Below are 19,478 nucleotides of genomic sequence, written 5' to 3'. Positions count from 1 at the left end.
GGGGGGGGACAGAGGGGACAGAGGGGGACATTGGGGGGGACAGACACGGTGGCAGCAGAGGGGACAGTGGGGACATCATTGGGACATGGGGACAGAGGGACATTGGGGGGGGACAGAGGGACAGAGGGAGAGAGGGACATGGGGACATTGGGGACGTTGGGGGGACAGACACGGTGGCACCAGAGGGGACAGAGGGGACATTGGGGGGACAGAGGGACAGAGGGAGAGAGGGACATGGGGACATTGGGGACATTGGGGACATGGGGAGGGGACAGATGGAGCAGACACAGTGGCACCAGAGGGGGACAGAGGGACAGAGGGACACTGGGGGGCACAGACACGGTGGCACCGGGGGGGGGACATGGGGACATCATTGGGACATGGGGACATTGGGAGAGAGGGACAGAGGGACATTGGGACATGGGGACATTGGGGACATTGGGGACATTGGGGGGACAGACACAGTGGCACCGGGGGGGACAACATTGGGGACAGAGGGACAGAGGGGACACTGGGGGGGACAGACATGGTGGCACCAGAGGGGACAGAGGGGACAGAGGGACATCGTTGGGACATGGGGACAGAGGGACATTGGGGGGCACAGACACGGTGGCACCAGAGGGGACATTGGGGACATGGGGGACATTGGGGGACAGACACGGTGGCACCAGAGGGGACATTGGGGACATGGGGGACATTGGGGGACAGACACAGTGGCACCAGAGGGGGACATGGGGACATCATTGGGACATCATTGGGACATGGGGACAGACATGGTGGCACCAGAGGGGACATTGGGAGGGGACAGAGGGAGCAGACACAGTGGCACCAGAGGGGGACATGGGGACAAAGGGACATCATTGGGACAGGGGGACAGACACAGTGGCACCAGAGGGGACATCAAGGACAGAGGGACAGAGGGGACATCATTGGGACATGGGGACAGAGGGACATGGAAGCAGACGTGGTGGCACCGGGGGTGGGGACAGAGGGACAGGAAGGACAGGAGGGACACGGGGACACGGTGGCACCGAGGGTGGGGACATGGGGACATCATGGGGACATCGAGGCCAGAAGGGACACAGTGGCACCAGAGAGAGAGGGGACATCATGGGGACATCAAGGGTGGGGACCTGGGGACATTATGGGGACATCGAGGCCAGAAGGGACGTGGGGACATGGGGACATCGTGGGGACATTATGGGGACACGGTGGCATCAAAGGCAGAAGGGACATCGCAGGGACATTGGGGACACGGAGGAAGGGGACAGTATGGGGACATCATGGGGACATCGAGGCCAGAAGGGACACGGGGGGGGGACACAGGGAGCAGACACGGTGGCACCAGAGGGGGGACATCATGGGGACATCATGGGGACATCATGGGGACATTGAAGGATGGGGACATCATGGGGACATCAAGGAAGGGGACATGGGGACACGGTGGCATCGAGGATGGGGACATGGGGACATCGAGAGTGGGGACATGGGGACATCGTGGGGACATGGGGACATTGAGGACAGAAGGGACACAGGGACATGGGGACATGGAGGATGGGGACATGGGGACATCGAGGGGAGAAGGGGACATGGGGACACCGGGATGTGGTGGCACCAAGGGCGGGGACATGGGGACATCGTGGGGACATGAAGGGACGTGGGGACATGGGAGGGGACACGGTGGCACCCGGGGTGGGGACAGCACGGGGGGCGGTGGCCTTCGGTGGCTCTGGGTGGCAGCGATGGTGGCCCCAGCGGTGACGGTGACAGGAATGGGGACAACGGTGATGGCGGCACCAATGGTGGCACCGAAGGTGACAACGATGGCATCGATGGTGACATCAATGGTGACACCAAAGGTGATAACAATGACATCAATGATGACATCAACGGTGACGGTGACACCAAAGGTGACCCCAAAAGTGATAATGATGACATTGACGGTGACACCAAAGGTGATAACGATGACATCGATGATGACATCAATGGTGACACCAAAGGTGATAACGATGACATTGATGATGACATCAATGGTGACAGTGATGACATCAAAGGTGACATCAAAGGTGATAACGATGACATCGATGATGACACCAAAGGTGACCCCAAAAGTGATAATGATGACATTGATGGTGACACCAAAGGTGGTGACGATGACATCGATGGTGACATCAAAGGTAATGACAATGACATCGATGGTGACGACATCAATGGTGACACCAAAGGTGACACCAAAGGAGATAATGATGACATCGATGATGACATCAATGGTGACACCAAAGGTGATGACAATGACATTGACGGTGACATCAAAGGTGATGACAATGACATCAATGATGACATCAACGGTGACGGTGACACCAAAGGTGACCCCAAAAGTGATAATGATGGCATTGACGGTGACACCAAAGGTGATAACGATGACATCGATGATGACATCAAAGGTGAAACCAAAGGTGACCCCAAAAGTGATGACAATGACATTGACGGTGACACCAAAGGTGATGACAATGACATCAATGACATCAACGGTGACGGTGACATCAAAGGTGACATCAAAGGTGATAACAATGACATCGATGATGACATCAATGGTGACATCAAAGGTGACACCAAAGGAGATAATGATGATATCAATGATGACATCGATGGTGACACCAAAGGTGACACCAAAGGTGACGACAATGACATTGACGGTGACATCAAAGGTGATGACAATGACATCGATGATGACATCAATGGTGACACCAAAGGTGATGACGATGACATCAATGGTGACACCAAAGGTGACAGTGATGACATCAAAGGTGACATCAAAGGCGATAACGACGACATCGACGGTGACACCAAAGGTGATAACGACGACATCGGTGATGACATCAATGGTGACACCAAAGGTGACACCAAAAGTGATGACAATGACATCGATGGTGACATCAAAGGTGATAACGATGACATCAACGATGACATCAAAGGTGACGACGATGACATCGATGGTGACCCCAAAAGTGATAATGATGACATCAATGGTGACACCAAAGGTGACATCAAAGGTGACCCCAAAAGTGATAACGATGACATCAATGGTGACATCAAAGGTGATGACGATGACATCAAAGGTGACATCAAAGGTGATAACGATGACATCGATGATGACATCAATGGTGACACCAAAGGTGACCCCAAAAGTGATAATGATGACATCAATGGTGACATCAAAGGTGACATCAAAGGTGACCCCAAAAGTGATAACGATGACATCAATGGTGACACCAAAGGTGACATCAAAGGTGACCCCAAAAGTGATAACGATGACATCAATGGTGACATCAAAGGTGATGACGATGACATCAAAGGTGACATCAAAGGTGATAATGATGACATCGATGATGACATCAATGGTGACACCAAAGGTGACCCCAAAAGTGATAATGATGACATCAATGGTGACATCAAAGGTGATAACGATGACATCAACGATGACATCAAAGGTGACGACAATGACATCGACGGTGACCCCAAAAGTGATAATGATGACATCAATGGTGACACCAAAGGTGACATCAAAGGTGACCCCAAAAGTGATAACGATGACATCAATGGTGACATCAAAGGTGATGACGATGACATCAAAGGTGACATCAAAGGTGATAATGATGACATCGATGATGACATCGATGGTGACACCAAAGGTGACCCCAAAAGTGATAATGATGACATCAAAGGTGACATCAAAGGTGATAACGATGACATCAACGATGACATCGATGGTGACACCAAAGGTGACCCCAAAAGTGATAATGATGACATCAATGGTGACATCAAAGGTGATAACGATGACATCAACGATGACATCAAAGGTGACGACAATGACATCGACGGTGACCCCAAAAGTGATAATGATGACATTAACGATGACATCGACGGTGACCCCAAAGGGACACTTTCTTCCCCCCTTTTTTCCCCCTTTTTCCCCCCCAAAAAAAACCACCACCGAACAGCAAAAAAGCCCCAAAATTCCCTTTATTTTGGGCGTTTTTTGCCCCCTTTGGGGCTGCGGCGAAGCTCCGCCCCTCCCCCCCCGCCCCTCCCCCCTAGAAAACACCCACTAATTACAATAACCTTAATTACAAACGGGGGGGGGACCCCAAAATGGGGGGGGCAGCGGGGGGACCCCGAAATGGGGGGGACACATTGAGGGGACCCCAAAAAGGAGGGGGGGGGGGGACAGTGAGGGGACCCCGAAATGGGGGGGGATATTAAGGGGACCCCAAAAAGGAGGGGGGGGGGACATTGAGGGGACCCCAAAAAGGGGGGACACACATTGAGGGGACCCCAAAAAGAAGGGGGACACATATTAAGGGGAACCCAAAAGAGGGGTGTGTGATGTCGAGGGGACCCTAAAAGGGGGACACATATTAAGGGGAACCCAAAAGAGGGGTGTGTGATATCGAGGGGACCCTAAAAGGGGGGGACACACACTAAAGGGACCCCAAAAAGGGGGGGACACACATTAAGGGGAACCCAAAAGAGGGGTGTGTGATGTCGAGGGGACCCTAAAAAGGGGGGGACACACACTAAAGGGACCCCAAAAAGGGGGGGAACAGATTAAGGGGAACCCAAAAGGAGGGGGAACACATTAAGGGGACCCTAAAAGAGGGGACACATGAAGGGGAGCCCAAAAGAGGGGACACACATTAAGGGGACCCCAAAAGGAGGGGGGGACACATGTTAAGGGGAACCCAAAAAGGGGGACACACGTTAAGGGGAACCCAAAAGTGGGGACACTCACATCAAGGGGACCCTAAAAGGGGGACACACATTAAGGGGAACCCAAAAGGGGGGACACACATTAAGGGGACCCAAAAAGGGGGGACACACATTAAGGGGACCCCAAAAGAGGGGGGGTGACCCCAAGTTTAAAGAGGGGGTCCCCAAAATTGGGGGTTTGGGGGGGGGTCCTTGTGGGGTCCCCCAATGTGTCCCCAAGGGGGGGGGGGGCCGAAGTTGGGGGGCTCCTGGGGGGGGTCCCCAAGATGATGGGGGGGGTCCTTAGGGGGGTCCCCAAGGTTTGGGGGGTCCCCAAGTATTGGGGGGGGGTCCCCAAAGTCGGGGGGTCCTTAGGGGGGGTCCTCAAGTTTGGGGGGGGTCCCCAAAGGGGTCCCCCCAAGGTTGGGGGGGGGTCTTTAGGGGGGTCCCCAAAGTCGGGGGGGTCTTTAGGGGGGGTCCCCAAGTTTGGGGGTTCCCTGGGGATCCCGAGGGGGTCCCCAAAGTCAGGGGGTCCTTAGGGGGGGTCCCCAAGTTTGAGGGGGGGGTCCCCAAAGGGCTCCTTGGGGGTCCCCCCAAGGTTGAGGGGGGGTCTTTAGGGGGGTCCCCAAGGTGTCCATGGGGGGGGGTCACCTTGGGGGGGTCCCCTAAAGTTACAGGGGCGGTCCTTGGGGGGGTCCCCAAAGTGGGGGGGGTCCTTAGGGGGGTCCCCAATGTATCCTTGGGGGGGGATCCCCGAGATTGGGGGTGTGGGGGGTCCCTGGGGGTCCCCCCAAGGTTGGGCGGCGGTGGGGGGGGTGTCCTTGGGGGGGTCCCGAGGTGTCCTTGGGGGGGTCCCCGAGGTTGGGGGGGGTCCCCAAGTTTCAGGGGGCTCCTTGTGGGGGTCCCCGAGGTTGGGGGGGGGTCCCCAAGTTTCAGGGGGCTCCTTGTGGGGGTCCCCGAGGTTTGGGGGGGGGGTTCCAAGGTGTCCTTGTGGGGGTCCCCGAGGTTGGGGGGGGGTCCTTGAGGGGGTCCCCAAGTTTCAGGGGGCTCCTTGTGGGGGTCCCCGAGGTTGGGGGGTGTCCTCGTGGGGTTCCCCGAGGTTTTGGGGGTCCCCCTGGGGGGGGTCAGGGGGCGCTGCCGTCCGGGGGGGTCCCCTCCAACCCCCTTTGCTGCAGCTGCGCCCGAAGCGCCGCATTCTCACTCTTCAGTTCCTCCATCTGCAAAGGGGGAGAAAAGGGGGGTTCAGGGGGGACCCCCAAAATCCACCCCCTTGGAGAACCTCAGGGAACCCCAAAACCCCTCCAGGACCCCCAAACCCCCTCTTGGGACCCATTTAAGACCCTCAGGGCCCCCCAAAACCCCTCCAGGAGTGGTGGCTAGCAGCAGGCAGGGGGTGGCTAGCAGCCTTGAGGGGTGGCTAGTAGCCTCGAGGGGTGGCTAGCAGCCTCGAGGGGTGGCTAGCAGCAGGCAGAGGATGGCTAGTGGCAGGCAGGGCGTGGCTAGCAGCCTTGAGGGGTGGCTAGCAGCCTTGAGGGGTGGCTAGCAGCTTTGAGGGGGTGGCTAGCAGCCTCAAGGGGTGGCTAGCAGCAGGCAGGGGGTGGCTAGCAGCGGGAAGGGGGTGGCTAGCAGCCTTGACGGGGTGGCTAGCAGCCTTGAGGGGGTGGCTAGCAGCATTGAGAGAGTGGCTAGCAGCATTGAGGGGTGGCTAGCAGCCTCGAGGGGTGGCTAGCAGCCTTGAGGGGGTGGCTAGCAGCATTGAGGGGTTGCTAGCAGCCTCGAGGGGTGGCTAGCAGCCTTGAGGGGGTGGCTAGCAGCAGGCAGGGGTGGCTAGCAGTGGGCAGGGGGTGGCTAGCAGCCTTGAGGGGGTGGCTAGCAGCCTTGAGGGGTGGCTAGTAGCCTCGAGGAGTGGCTAGCAGCAGGCAGGGGGTGGCTAGCAGTGGCCAGGGGGTGGCTAGTAGCCTCGAGGGGTGGCTAGCAGCCTTGAGGGGGTGGCTAACAGCCTCGAGGGGTGGCTATCATCAGGCAGGGGGTGGCTAGTGGCAGGCAGGGCAGGGCGTGGCTAGCAGCCTTGAGGGGTGGCTAGCAGCAGGCAGAGGGTGGCTAGCAGCCTTGAGGGGGTGGCTAGTAGCCTCGAGGGGTGGCTAGCAGCATTGAGGGGGTGGCTAGCAGCCTTGAGGGGTGGCTAGCAGCCTTGAGAGGGTGGCTAGCAGCCTCGAGGGGTGGCTAGCAGCAGGCAGGGGGTGGCTAGCAGCAGGCAGGGGGTGGCTAGTAGCCTTGAGGGGGTGGCTAGCAGCCTCGAGGGGTGGCTAGCAGCAGGCAGGGGGTGGCTAGCAGCAGGCAGGGGGTGGCTAGCAGCCTCGAGGGGTGGCTAGCAGCAGGCAGGGGGTGGCTAGCGGCAAGCAGGGGGTGGCTAGCAGCAGGCAGGGGGTGGCTATCGTCAGGCAGGGGGTGGCTAGCAGCCTTGAGGGGGTGGCTAGCAGCCTCGAGGAGTGGTTAGCAGCAGGCAGAGGGTGGCTAGCAGCAGAGCGGGGGTGGCTAGCAGCCTTGCGGGGTGGCTAGCAGCACGTAGGAGGTGGCTAGCAGCCTTGAGGGGGTGGCTAGCAGCAGGCAGGGGGTGGCTAGCAGCCTTGAGGGGTGGCTAGCAGCCTTGAGGGGTGGCTAGCAGCAGGCAGGGGGTGGCTAGCAGCCTTGAGGGGTGGCTAGCAGCAGGTAGGGGGTGGCTAGTAGCCTCGAGGGGTGGCTAGCAGCAGGCAGGGGGTGGCTAGCAGCCTCGAGGGGTGGCTAGCAGCAGGTAGGGGGTGGCTAGTAGCCTCGAGGGGTGGCTAGCGGCAGGCAGGGAGTGGCTAGCAGCCTCGAGGGGTGGCTAGCAGCAGGAAGGGGTGGCTAGCGGCAGGCAGGGGGTGGCTAGCAGCGGGCAGGGGGTGGCTATCGGCAGGCAGGGGGTGGCTATCGGCAGGCAGAGGGTGGCTAGCGGCAAGCAGGGGGTGGCTATGGGTGGTCACCTGCTGGCGCAGGAGGTCGTTGTCGAGCTGGAGGCGCTCGGCCTCCTGCGCGGCCGCCTGCAGGCGTTGGTGGCTCTGCCGCAGCTCTCGCACGTAGTCGCACGCCTTCGACAGGATCCCCCCCTTGCTCTGGGGGCGCGCGTCAGGGCACCCCGAAACCAACACCACCACCCGAACCCCACCCGGAAACACCCAAAAACACCCCAAACCCCATCCGAAAACACCCAAAAACCACCCAAAAACACCCAAAATGCCCCCAAACCCCATCCGAAAACCCCCAAAAACACCCAAAACCCCCCAAAATGCCCCCAAACCCCATCTGAAAACACCCAAAAACACCCAAATTGCCCCCAAACCCCATCCGAAAACACCCAAAAACCCCCAAAATGCCCCCAAACCCCATCTGAAAACCCCCAAAAACCCCCAAAATGCCCCCAAACCCCATCCGAAAACACCCAAAAACACCCAAACCCCCCCCAAACCCATCCGAAAACCCCCAAAACCCCCAAAAACACCCAAAATGCCCCCAAACCCCATCCGAAAACCCCCAAAAACACCCAAACCCCCCCAAAATGCCCCCAAACTCCATCTGAAAACCCCCAAAAACCCCCAAAACCCCCCAAAACCCATCCGAAAACCCCCAAAAACCCCCAAAAACACCCAAAATGCCCCCAAACCCCATCCGAAAACACCCAAAAACACCCAAAACCCCCCAAACCCCATCCGAAAACACCCAAAAACACCCAAAAACCCCCAAAATGCCCCCAAACCCCATCCGAAAACACCCAAAAACACCCAAAAACCCCCAAACCCCATCCGAAAACACCCAAAAACACCCAAAAACACCCAAAATGCCCCCAAACCCCATCCGAAAACACCCAAAAACACCCAAAAATGCCCCCAAACCCCATCCGAAAACACCCAAAAACACCCAAAACCCCCCAAAACCCATTTGAAAACCCCCAAAAACCCCCAAAAACACCCAAAATGCCCCCAAACCCCATCCGAAAACACCCAAAAACACCCAAAAACACCCAAAATGACCCCAAACCCCATCCGAAAACACCCAAAAACACCCAAAAACCCCCAAAATGCCCCCAAACCCCATCCGAAAACACCCAAAAACACCCAAAAACCCCCAAACCCCATCCGAAAACCCCCAAAAACACCCAAAAACACCCAAAATGCCCCCAAACCCCATCCGAAAACCCCCAAAAACACCCAAAAATGCCCCCAAACCCCATTCGAAAACCCCCAAAAACACCCAAAAACACCCAAAATGCCCCCAAACCCCATCCGAAAACACCCAAAACCACCCAAAAACCCCCAAAATGCCCCCAAACCCCATCCGAAAACACCCAAAAACCCCCAAAATGCCCCCAAACCCCATCCGAAAACACCCAAAACCACCCAAAAACCCCCAAAATGACCCCAAACCCCATCCGAAAACACCCAAAAACCCCCAAAATGCCCTCAAACCCCATCCGAAAACCCCCAAAACCCCCAAAAACCCCCAAAATGCCCCCAAACCCCCACAAAAGCCACTCAAAACCCCCCTAAATTGCCCCAAAACTGCACCCCAAAACCCCCCAACCCCCCTAAAATGCCCCTAAACCCCATCCTAAACCCCTTGGGACCCCTTTACGACCCCCAGGACCCCCCCAAACCCCTCCAGGACCCCCCAAACCTCCCCTTGGAACCCATTTAAGACCCCCAGGACCCCCAAAATCCCTTCAGGACCCCCCAAACCTCCCCTTAGGACCCCTTTACGACCCCCAGGACCCCCCAAAATCCCTTCAGGACCCCCCAAACCTCCCTTTGGGATCCATTTAAGACCCCCAGGACCCCCCAAAACCCCTCCAGGACCCCCCAAACCCCCCTTAGGACCCCTTTATGACCCCCAGGACCCCCCAACCCCCCCTAGTACCCCCCCCAAACCTCCCTTTGGGATCCATTTAAGACCCCCAGGACCCCCCAAAACCCCTTCAGGACCCCCCAAACCTCCCCATGGGACCCTTTTACGACCCCCAGGACCCCCAAACCGCCTTGAGGACCCCCCAAACCTCCCCAAGGGATCTATTTAAGACCCACAGGACCCCCCAGAACTCCTCCAGGACCCCCCAAACCTCCCCTTTAGGACTCTTTCAAGACCCTCCAGGACCCCCCAAAATCCCCATTAGAACCCCTTTACGACCCCCAGGACCCCACAAAACTCCTTCAGGACCCCCAAACCTCCCCTTTAAAACCCCTTTACGACCTCCAGGACCCCCCAAAACCCCTTTAGGACCCACAAACTTCCCCCTGGGACTCTTTTAAGACCCCCAGGAATCCCCAAAACCCCTTTAGGACCCCGCAAACCTCCCCTTAGGACCCCTTTACGACCTCTAGGACCCCCCAAAACCCCTTCAGGACCCCCCAAATCTCCCCTTAGGACCCCTTTACGACCTCTAGGACCCCCCAAAACCCCTTCAGGACCCCCCAAACCTCCCCTTGGGACCCTTTTACGACCCCCAGGACCCCCAAAACCCCCCTAGGACCCCCCCAAACCTCCCCTTAGGACCCCTTTACGACCTCCAGGACCCCCCAAACCCCCCTAGGACCCCCCCAAACCTCCCTTTGGGATCCATTTAAGACCCCTAGGACTCCCCAAAACCCCCTTAGAACCCCCCAAAACCCCTCCAGGACCCCGCAAACCCCCCTTAGGACCCCTTTATGAGCCCCAGGACCCCCCCAAACACCTCCAGGACCCCCCAAACCCCCCTTAGGACCCCTTTACGACCCCCAGGAACCCCAAAACCCCTTTAGGACCCCCCAAATTCCCCCTTAGGACCCCTTTACGACCTCCAGGACCCCCCAAAACCCCTTGAGGACCCCCCAAACCTCTCTTTGGGATCCATTTAAGACCCCCAGGACCCCCAAAACCCCTCCAGGACCCCCCAAACCCCCCTTAGGACCCCTTTATGAGCCCCAGGACCCCCCAAACCCCTCCAGGACCCCCCAAACCTCCCCTTGGGACCCCTTTATGACCCCCAGGACCCCCCAAAACCCCTTTAGGACCCCCCAAATTCCCCCTTAGGACCCCTTTACGACCTCCAGGACCCCCCAAAACCCCTTTAGGACCCCCAAACTTCCCCCTGGGACCATTTTACGACCCCCAGGACCCCCCAAATTCCCCCTTAGGACCCCTTTACGACCTCCAGGACCCCCAAACCCCCCTAGGACCCCCCCAAACCTCCCTTTGGGATCCATTTAAGACCCCTAGGACTCCCCAAAACCCCCTTAGGACCCCCCAAAACCCCTCCAGGACCCCGCAAACCCCCCTTAGGACCCCTTTATGAGCCCCAGGACCCCCCCAAACACCTCCAGGACCCCCCAAACCCCCCTTAGGACCCCTTTACGACCCCCAGGAACCCCAAAACCCCTTTAGGACCCCCCAAATTCCCCCTTAGGACCCCTTTACGACCTCCAGGACCCCCCAAAACCCCTTCAGGACCCCCCAAACCTCTCTTTGGGATCCATTTAAGACCCCTAGGACCCCCAAAACCCCTCCAGGACCCCCCAAACCCCCCTTAGGACCCCTTTATGAGCCCCAGGACCCCCCCAAACCCCTCCAGGACCCCCCAAACCTCCCCTTGGGACCCCTTTATGACCCCCAGGACCCCCCAAAACCCCTTTAGGACCCCCCAAATTCCCCCTTAGGACCCCTTTACGACCTCCAGGACCCCCCAAAACCCCTTTAGGACCCCCAAACTTCCCCCTGGGACCATTTTACGACCCCCAGGACCCCCCAAATTCCCCCTTAGGACCCCTTTACGACCTCCAGGACCCCCCAAACCCCCCTAGGACCCCCCCAAACCTCCCTTTGGGATCCATTTAAGACCCCTAGGACTCCCCAAAACCCCCTTAGGACCCCCCAAAACCCCTCCAGGACCCCGCAAACCCCCCTTAGGACCCCTTTATGAGCCCCAAGACCCCCCCAAACCTCCCCTTAGGACCCCTTTATGAGCCCCAGGACCCCCCCAAACCCCTCCAGGACCCCCCAAACCCCTCTTAGGATCCCTTTATGACCCCCAGGACCCCCCAAAACCCCTTTAGGACCCCCCAAATTCCCCCTTAGGACCCCTTTACGACCTCCAGGACCCCCCAAACCCCCCTAGGACCCCCCCAAACCTCCCTTTGGAATCCATTTAAGACCCCCAGGACCCCCCAAAACCCCTCCAGGACCCCCCAAACCCCTCCTTGGGACCCCTTTAAGCCCCCGTGTCCCCCCCCCGTCCCTCACCGCTCCGGTTTTGCTGTTGTCGGCGCCGCAGTCGGGGATGATCTTGGAGAGCTGAACGATCCAATTATTGATCTTATCCCGGCGACGGCGCTCGACTGAGGACAGGGACAGGGGGACATTGGGGGGACGTGGGGAATGTGGGGGGACGGGGGGGGATATGGGGACATTGGGGGGATATGGGGACACTGGGAGATATGGGGGGACGTGGGGGGATATGGGGACACTGGGAGATATGGGGGGATATGGGGGGATATGGGGGGACATGAGGGGACATGGGGGGATATGGGGACATGGGGGGACATGGGGACATGAGGAGATATGGGGGGACGTGGGGGGATATGGGGACACTGGGGGGACGTGGGGAATACGGGGGGACGGGGGGGGATATGGGGACATTGGGGGACACGGGGACACTGGGAGATATGGGGGATATTGGGGGATGGGGGGATATGGGGACATTGGGGGACACGGGGACATGGGTGGATATGGGGGGACATGGGGGGGTGGGGGGACATTGGGGGGACATGGGGACACTGGGAGATATGGGGGGATATGGGGGGATATGGGGACACTGGGGGGACACCGGAGGGACACGGGGACATTGGGGGATATGGGAACACTGGGGGGATATGGGGGATATGGGGGGACACGGGGACATTGGGAGATATGGGGGGACACGGGGGGATATGGGCACATTGGGGGATATGGGGGACATGGGGGATATGGGGGGGATATGGGGACATGGGGGGATATGGGGGATATGGGGGATATGGGGGGACATGGGGGGACACGGGGACATTGGGGGATATGGGGGGACACGGGGGGATATGGGGACACGGGGGACACGGGGACATTGGGAGATATGGGGGGACACGGGGGGATATGGGGGGACATGGGGGGATATGGGGACATGGGGGGATATGGGAGATATGGGGACATTGGGGGGACGTGGGGAATATCGGGGGACGGGGGGGGATATGGGGACATGGGGGGACACGGGGACATTGGGGGATATGGGGGGATATGAGGGATATGGGGGATATGGGAACACTGGGGGGATATGGGGGGGACTTTGGGGGACATGGGGGGACAAGGGGATATTGGGAGATATGGGGGGACATTGGGGGGATATGTGGGGACATGGGGGGATATGGGGACACTGGGGGGGCATGGGGGGACATGGGGACATTGCGAGATACGGGGGGATGTGGGGGGGATATGGGGACATTGGGAGATATGGGGGGACATTGGGGGGACATGGGGGGGATATGGGGACATGGGGGGACATGGGGACATGAGGAGATATGGGGGGACGTGGGGGGATATGGGGACATTGGGGGGACGTGGGGAATACGGGGGGATGGGGGGGATATGGGGGTTTGGGGGGATACAGGGACATTGGGAGATATGGGGGGATATAGGGGGATATGGGGACATTGGGGGGACACTGGGACATGGGGGGATATGGGGGGACACGGGGGGATATGGGGACATTGGGGGGACACGGGGACATTGGGAGATATGGGGGGATATGGGGGGATATGGGGACATTGGGGGGACACTGGGACATTGGGAGATACGGGGGGACGTGGGGGATATGGGGGGGATATGGGGACATGGGGGGACACGGGGATATTGGGAGATACGGGGGGACGTGGGGGATATGGGGGGACATGGGGGGGATATGGGGACACTGAGGGGGCATGGGGGGACATGGGGGGATATGGGGGATATGGGGACATTGGGGGGGGACACGGAGACACTGGGGGATATGGGGGGACATGGGGGTTTGGGGGGACACGGGGACATTGGGAGATACGGGGGGATATAGGGGGACATGGGGGGACATGGGGACACTGGGAGATATGGGGGGATATGGGGGGACATGGGGGGACATGGGGACACTGGGAGATATGGGGGGATATGGGGGGACATGGGGGGATATGGGGGGACAGGGGGTATATGGGGGGGATATGGAGATATGGGGGGACATGGGGGGGATATGGGGACACTGGGGGGACATGGGGGGACGTGGGGACATTGGGAGATATGGGGTGACATGGGGGGACATTGGGGGACATGGGGGGATACGGGGACACTGGGGGGACACGGGGACATTGGGAGATATGGGGGGACATGGAAGGATATGGGGGGGATATGAGGACATGGGGGGACATGGGGGGATATGGGGACATTGGGAGATATGGGGGGACATGGGGTATATGGGGGGGATATGGGGACACTGGGGGGACACGGGGGGATATGGGCACATTGGGGACACATGGGGGGACATGGGGACATTGGGGGACATTGGGGGGACATGGGGGGATGTGGGGGGGACATGGGACGACATAGGGGGACGGGGGGACTTTGGGGGGGACTTTGGGGGGATATGGGGGGACATTGGGGATATGGGGACTCGGGGACATTGAGGAGATATGGGGGACATTGGGGGGACATGGGGGGATGTGGGGACATGGGGGGACATGGGGGGGACATGGGGGGGATAGGGAGGGACATTGGGGGACATTGAGGAATGTGGGGGGACATGGGGGGCACATGGAGGGACACGGGGAGACATTGGGGGGACATGGGAGGATGTGGGGGGGACGGGGGGATGTGGGGGGACATTTGGGGGACATTGGGGGGACATAAGGGGATGTGGGGACATGGGGGGACATAGGGGGACATTTGGGGGGGACACACACGGTGGGGGGGGGGGGTCATTCCCCTCACCCTCATTGTGCTGCGCTCGCCGTCGCTCATCGCGGGGCACACGGGGTCCCTCCAGCTTCCTGCGGGCACACGGATGTCACAGCGTGTTCACGCGTGTCAGAGCGTGTTCATAGCGTGTTCATGGCATGTCAGAGCGTGTTTGGTCGGCTCTGAGCATGTTGGAGCGTCTCAGGGTGGATCGAAGCGTGTTGGGAGCGCATTTGGAGCCGTTCTAAGCACCCCGAGGGGTGTTCACGCGTGTCAGGGCGTGTTCATGGCATGTCAGAGCGCGTTCACAGCGTGTCAGGATGTGTTTGGTGTGGCTCTGAGCATGTTGGAGCGTGTCAGGGTGGATCAAAGCATGTTGGGAGCGTGTTTGGAGCCACTTTAAGCACCCCGAGGCGTGTTCACGCGTGTCAGGGCATGTTCATAGCGTGTCAGAGCGTGTTCATGGCACGTAAGGCCATGTTTTTGTTGGCTCTGAGCATGTTGGAGTGCGTCAGGGTGGATCGAAGCGTGTTGGGAGCGCGTTTGGAGCCACTTTAAGCACCCCGAGGGGTGTTCACGCGTGTCACAGCGTGTTCATGGCATGTCAGAGCGTGTTTGGTGTGGCTCTGAGCATGTTGGAGTGTGTTAGGATGGATCGAAGCGTGTTGGGAGCGTGTTTGGAGCCACTTTAAGCACCCCGAGGGGTGTTCACGCGTGTCAGGGCGTGTTCATAGCGTGTTCATGGTGTGTCAGGACGTGTTTGGTTGGCTCTGAGCATGTTGGAGCGCGTCAGGGTGGATCAAAGCGTGTTGGGAGCGCGTTTGGAGCCACTTTAAGCACCCCAAGGGGTGTTCACGCGTGTCACAGCGTGTTCATGGCATGTTCATGGCATGTCAGAGCATGTTTGGTTGGCTCTGAGCATGTTGGAGCGCGTCAGGGTGGATCGAAGCGTGTTGGGAGCGCGTTTGGAGCCGTTCTAAGCACCCCAAGGGGTGTTCACGCGTGTCAGGGCGTGTTCATAGCGTGTTGGTGGCGTGTGGGGTACTCACGGCGAGTAGGGGTGGGCGCGGGGGGCGATGCTGTGGGGGGTCCCCGGCTGCAGCACGTCTTGGGGGGTCATCATCACATAGAACTGCCCTTTGGGGGGGGACAGGGGGTCACCCCAAAACCCCAACAACTCCCCCCCCACCCCAAAACCCTCATTTTTTTCCCCAAAATCCCTTTTTACCCCCCAAAAAAAAGCTTTTCCCCCCAAAAAAAACCCTTTTATTCCCCCAAAAAAGCCCTTTCTTCCCCCAAAAAACCTCTTTTTACCCCCAAAAGCCCCTTTTTTCCCCCAAAACCCCCTTTTTCCCCCCAAATCCCACTGCCCCCCCACTCTTTGCCTCTTTTCCATCCTTCACACCCCCCAAAACCCCCATATTGGGGTCCCCCAAAACCTTTTCCCACCCCCAAACCCCTCTGACCCCCCAATATTCCCCCCCAAACCCCCTTTTTCCCTCCCAAAACCCCATTTCCATCCCCCCAACCCCCCCTTTTTCCCCCCCAAAATCCCCCTTTTTCCCCCCAACCCCCTTTTTTTCTCCCCCAAACCCCCTTTCCTCCCTCCATTCCAACCTCCCTCCCCACTTTTGGGGCCCCTTCTCTCCATTTTTGGGGTCCCCCCACTTTTCAAGCTCCCCCCAAACCCCCTTTTTTCCCCCCCAAACCCCCTTTCCTCCCCCAAACCCCCTTTTTCCCCCCCAAATCCCCCTTTTCCTCCCATTCCAACCTCCCTCCCCCCTTTTTGCTCCCCTTCTCTCCATTTTTAGGGTCCCCCCACTTTTCAAGCTCCCCCCAAACCCCCTTTCCCCCCCCAAACCCCCATTTTCCCCCCCCAAACCCCCCTTTTTCCCCTCCAAACCTCCTTTTCCCCCCATTCCAACCTCCCTCCCCACTCTTTTGTCCCCTTCTTTCCATTTTTGGGGTCCCCTCCACTTTTCAGCCCCCCCAAACCCCCTCTTCCCACCCTCAAATCCCCTTTTTCCCCCCCAAACCCCTCTGACCCCCCAATATTCCCCCCCCAAACCCTTCGAACCCCCCAAAACCCCCTTTTTCCCCCCCAAATCCCACTGCCCCCCCACTCTTTGCCTCTTTTCCATCCTTCACACCCCCCAAAACCCCCATATTGGGGTCCCCCAAAACCTTTTCCCACCCCCAAACGCCTTTTTTCCCCCTCAAAACCCCTCTGACCCCCCAATATTCCCTCCCAAACCCCCCTTTTCCCCCCCAAACTCCCTTTTTTCCCCCCAAAACCCCCCTTTTTCCCCCCCAAATCCCCCTTTCCTCCCTCCATTCGCACCTCCCTCCCCACTTTCTGGTCCCCTTCTCTCCATTTTTGGGGTCCCCCCACTTTTCAGCCCCCCCAAACCCCCTTTCCCCCCCCAAAACCCCCTTTTTCCCCCCCAAACCCCCCTTTTTCCCCCCCAAAACCCCCCTTTTCCCCCCCAAACCCCTTTTTTCCCCCCCAAATCCCCCTTTCCCCCCCCATTCCAACCTCCCTCCCCACTTTTCAGCCCCCTTCTCTCCATTTTTGGGGTCCCCCCCACTTTTCAGCCCCCCCAAACCCCCTCTGCCCCCCCAAACCCCATTTTTCCCCCCCCAAACCCCATTTTTCCCCCAAAACCCCCCTTTTTCCCCCCCAAATCCCCCCTTTTTTCCCCCATTCCACCCTCCCTCCCCACTTTTTAGCCCCCTCCCCCCCCCCCGTTTTTGGGGTCCCCCGGTTTCGGGGTGCACTCACCTCCGGCCTGGGCGAGGGTGGGGTCAGTCTGGACGGCGACGGTGCCGTCCCCCCCCCAGGCGAAGCGCGCCTCCGCGCCGCCCTCGCTGCCGGGGCTGCCCCCGTTACTGAACGGGTTCTGGATCACCGCCTGGGGGGGGACACCCCGATATGTGGAACCCCCACAGACACCCCAAAAACACTCTCACCCCCCCAAAATCCCCTCTCAACCTCACAAACCCTCTCTCAGCCCCCCTAAAACCTCCTCTGACCCCCTAAAACCCCTCTGACCGCCCAAAACACCCTCTGACCGCCCAAACCCCCTCTCACCCCCCAAAACCTCTCTGACCCCCCCAAAACACCCTCTGAACCCCCCAAACCCCTCTGACTCCCCCAAATCCCCTCTGACCTCCAAAACCCCTCTGACCCCCCTAAACCCTCTCTGACTCCCCCAAAACCCCCTCTGACCCCCCAAAACCCCTTCTGACCCCCACAAAACCTCTCTCACCACCCCAAACCCCTCTGACCCCCAAATCCCCCTCTGACCCCCCAAAACCCTTCCCCCAAAACCCCTCTGACTCCCCAAAACACCCTCTGACCCCCCCAAAGACCTCTCTGACCCCCCCAAAGACCCCTCTGAACCCCCCAAAACCCCCTCTGACCCCCCCAAACCCCCTCTGAACCCCCAAAACCCCCACAGACACCCCAAAAACACTCTCACCCCCCACAAAACCCCCTCTCAACCTCATAAACCCTCTCTCAGCCCCCCTAAAAACCCCTCTGACCCCCCCAAAACCCCTCTGAACCCCCCAAAACCCCCTCTGACCCCCCAAACCCTCTCTGACCCCCCTAAAAACCCCTCTGAACCCCCACAACCCCCTCTGACCCCCCTAAACCCCTCACCCCCCCAAAACCCCTCTGACCCCCCCAAACCCTCTCTGACCCCCACAAATCCCCCGACCTCCAAAACCCCTCTGACCGCCCAAAACCCCAACCCCCCTAAACCCCCTCTGATCCCCCCCAAAACCCCCTCTGACCCCCCCCAAACCCCCTCTGACCTCCCCCAAATCCCCTCTGACCCCCCTAAACCCTCTCTGACCCCCCAAAACCCCCTCAAACCCTCTCTGACCCCCCAAAACCCCCTCAAAACCTCTCTCACCACCCCAAACCCCTCTGACCCCCAAACCCCCCTCTGACCCCCCAAAACCCTTCCCCCAAAACCCCTCTGACCCCCCAAAACACCCTCTGACCCCCCCAAAGACCTCTCTGACCCCCCCAAAGACCCCTCTGAACCCCCCAAAACCCCCTCTGACCCCCCCCAAACCCCTCTGACCCCCCCAAACCCTCTCTGAACCCCCCAAAACCCCCTCTGACCCCCCAAACCCTCTCTGACCCCCCAAAACCCCCTCTGACCCCCCCAAAACCCCCTCTGACCCCCCCCAAACCCCTCTGACTCCCCCAAACCCCCTCTGAACCCCCAAAACCCCCACAGACACCCCAAAAACACTCTCACCCCCCACAAAACCCCCTCTCAACCTCATAAACCCTCTCTCAGCCCCCCTAAAACCCCCTCTGACACCCACAAATCCCCTCTGACCCCTCAAAACCCCTCTGACCCCCCCAAAACCCCTCTGACCCCCACAAAACCCCCTCTGACCCCCCCAAAACCCCTCTGACCCCCACAAAACCCCTCTGAACCCCCCAAAACCCCCTCTGAACTCCCCAAACCCTCTCTGACCCCCCTAAAAACCCCTCTGAACCCCCACAACCCCCTCTGACCCCCCAAAACCCCTCTCACCCCTGCAAACCCCCTCTGAACCCCCAAAACTCCTTTTTACCCAAAATCCCTTTTCCTCCACAAAACCCCTTTTTCCCCCAAAAAAAACCTTTTCCCTCAAAACCCTCTTTTTCCCGCCAAAACCCCCCTTTTCCCCCCAAACCCCTTTTCCCGCCAAAACCTCTTTTCCCGCCAAAACCCCTT

At 59.1% G+C, this 19,478-nt stretch overlaps 1 protein-coding gene across 1 annotated transcript in view; it reads right to left on the bottom strand.

The window, feature by feature from the left end:
* Nucleotides 1–19,478, bottom strand: part of LOC128849934 (upstream stimulatory factor 2-like) — a 57,832-nt gene that overhangs the window by 32,350 nt on the left and 6,004 nt on the right. The window contains exons 5-11 of the mRNA XM_054052667.1: nt 17,519–17,648; nt 15,786–15,873; nt 14,770–14,828; nt 12,034–12,128; nt 7,752–7,880; nt 5,779–5,966; nt 5,596–5,619 (exon numbers count right to left, since the gene is read on the bottom strand). Coding sequence (XP_053908642.1) covers nt 5,874–5,966; nt 7,752–7,880; nt 12,034–12,128; nt 14,770–14,828; nt 15,786–15,873; nt 17,519–17,648 — 594 coding nt within the window. The 3' untranslated portion in view covers nt 5,596–5,619; nt 5,779–5,873. The remainder of the gene's footprint in view (nt 1–5,595; nt 5,620–5,778; nt 5,967–7,751; nt 7,881–12,033; nt 12,129–14,769; nt 14,829–15,785; nt 15,874–17,518; nt 17,649–19,478) is intronic.

Source organism: Cuculus canorus, chromosome 35, assembly GCF_017976375.1.
Source record: "Cuculus canorus isolate bCucCan1 chromosome 35, bCucCan1.pri, whole genome shotgun sequence".
Classification (NCBI taxonomy): Eukaryota; Metazoa; Chordata; class Aves; order Cuculiformes; family Cuculidae; genus Cuculus; species Cuculus canorus.
This window is presented reverse-complemented; position numbering and strand designations above follow the sequence as displayed.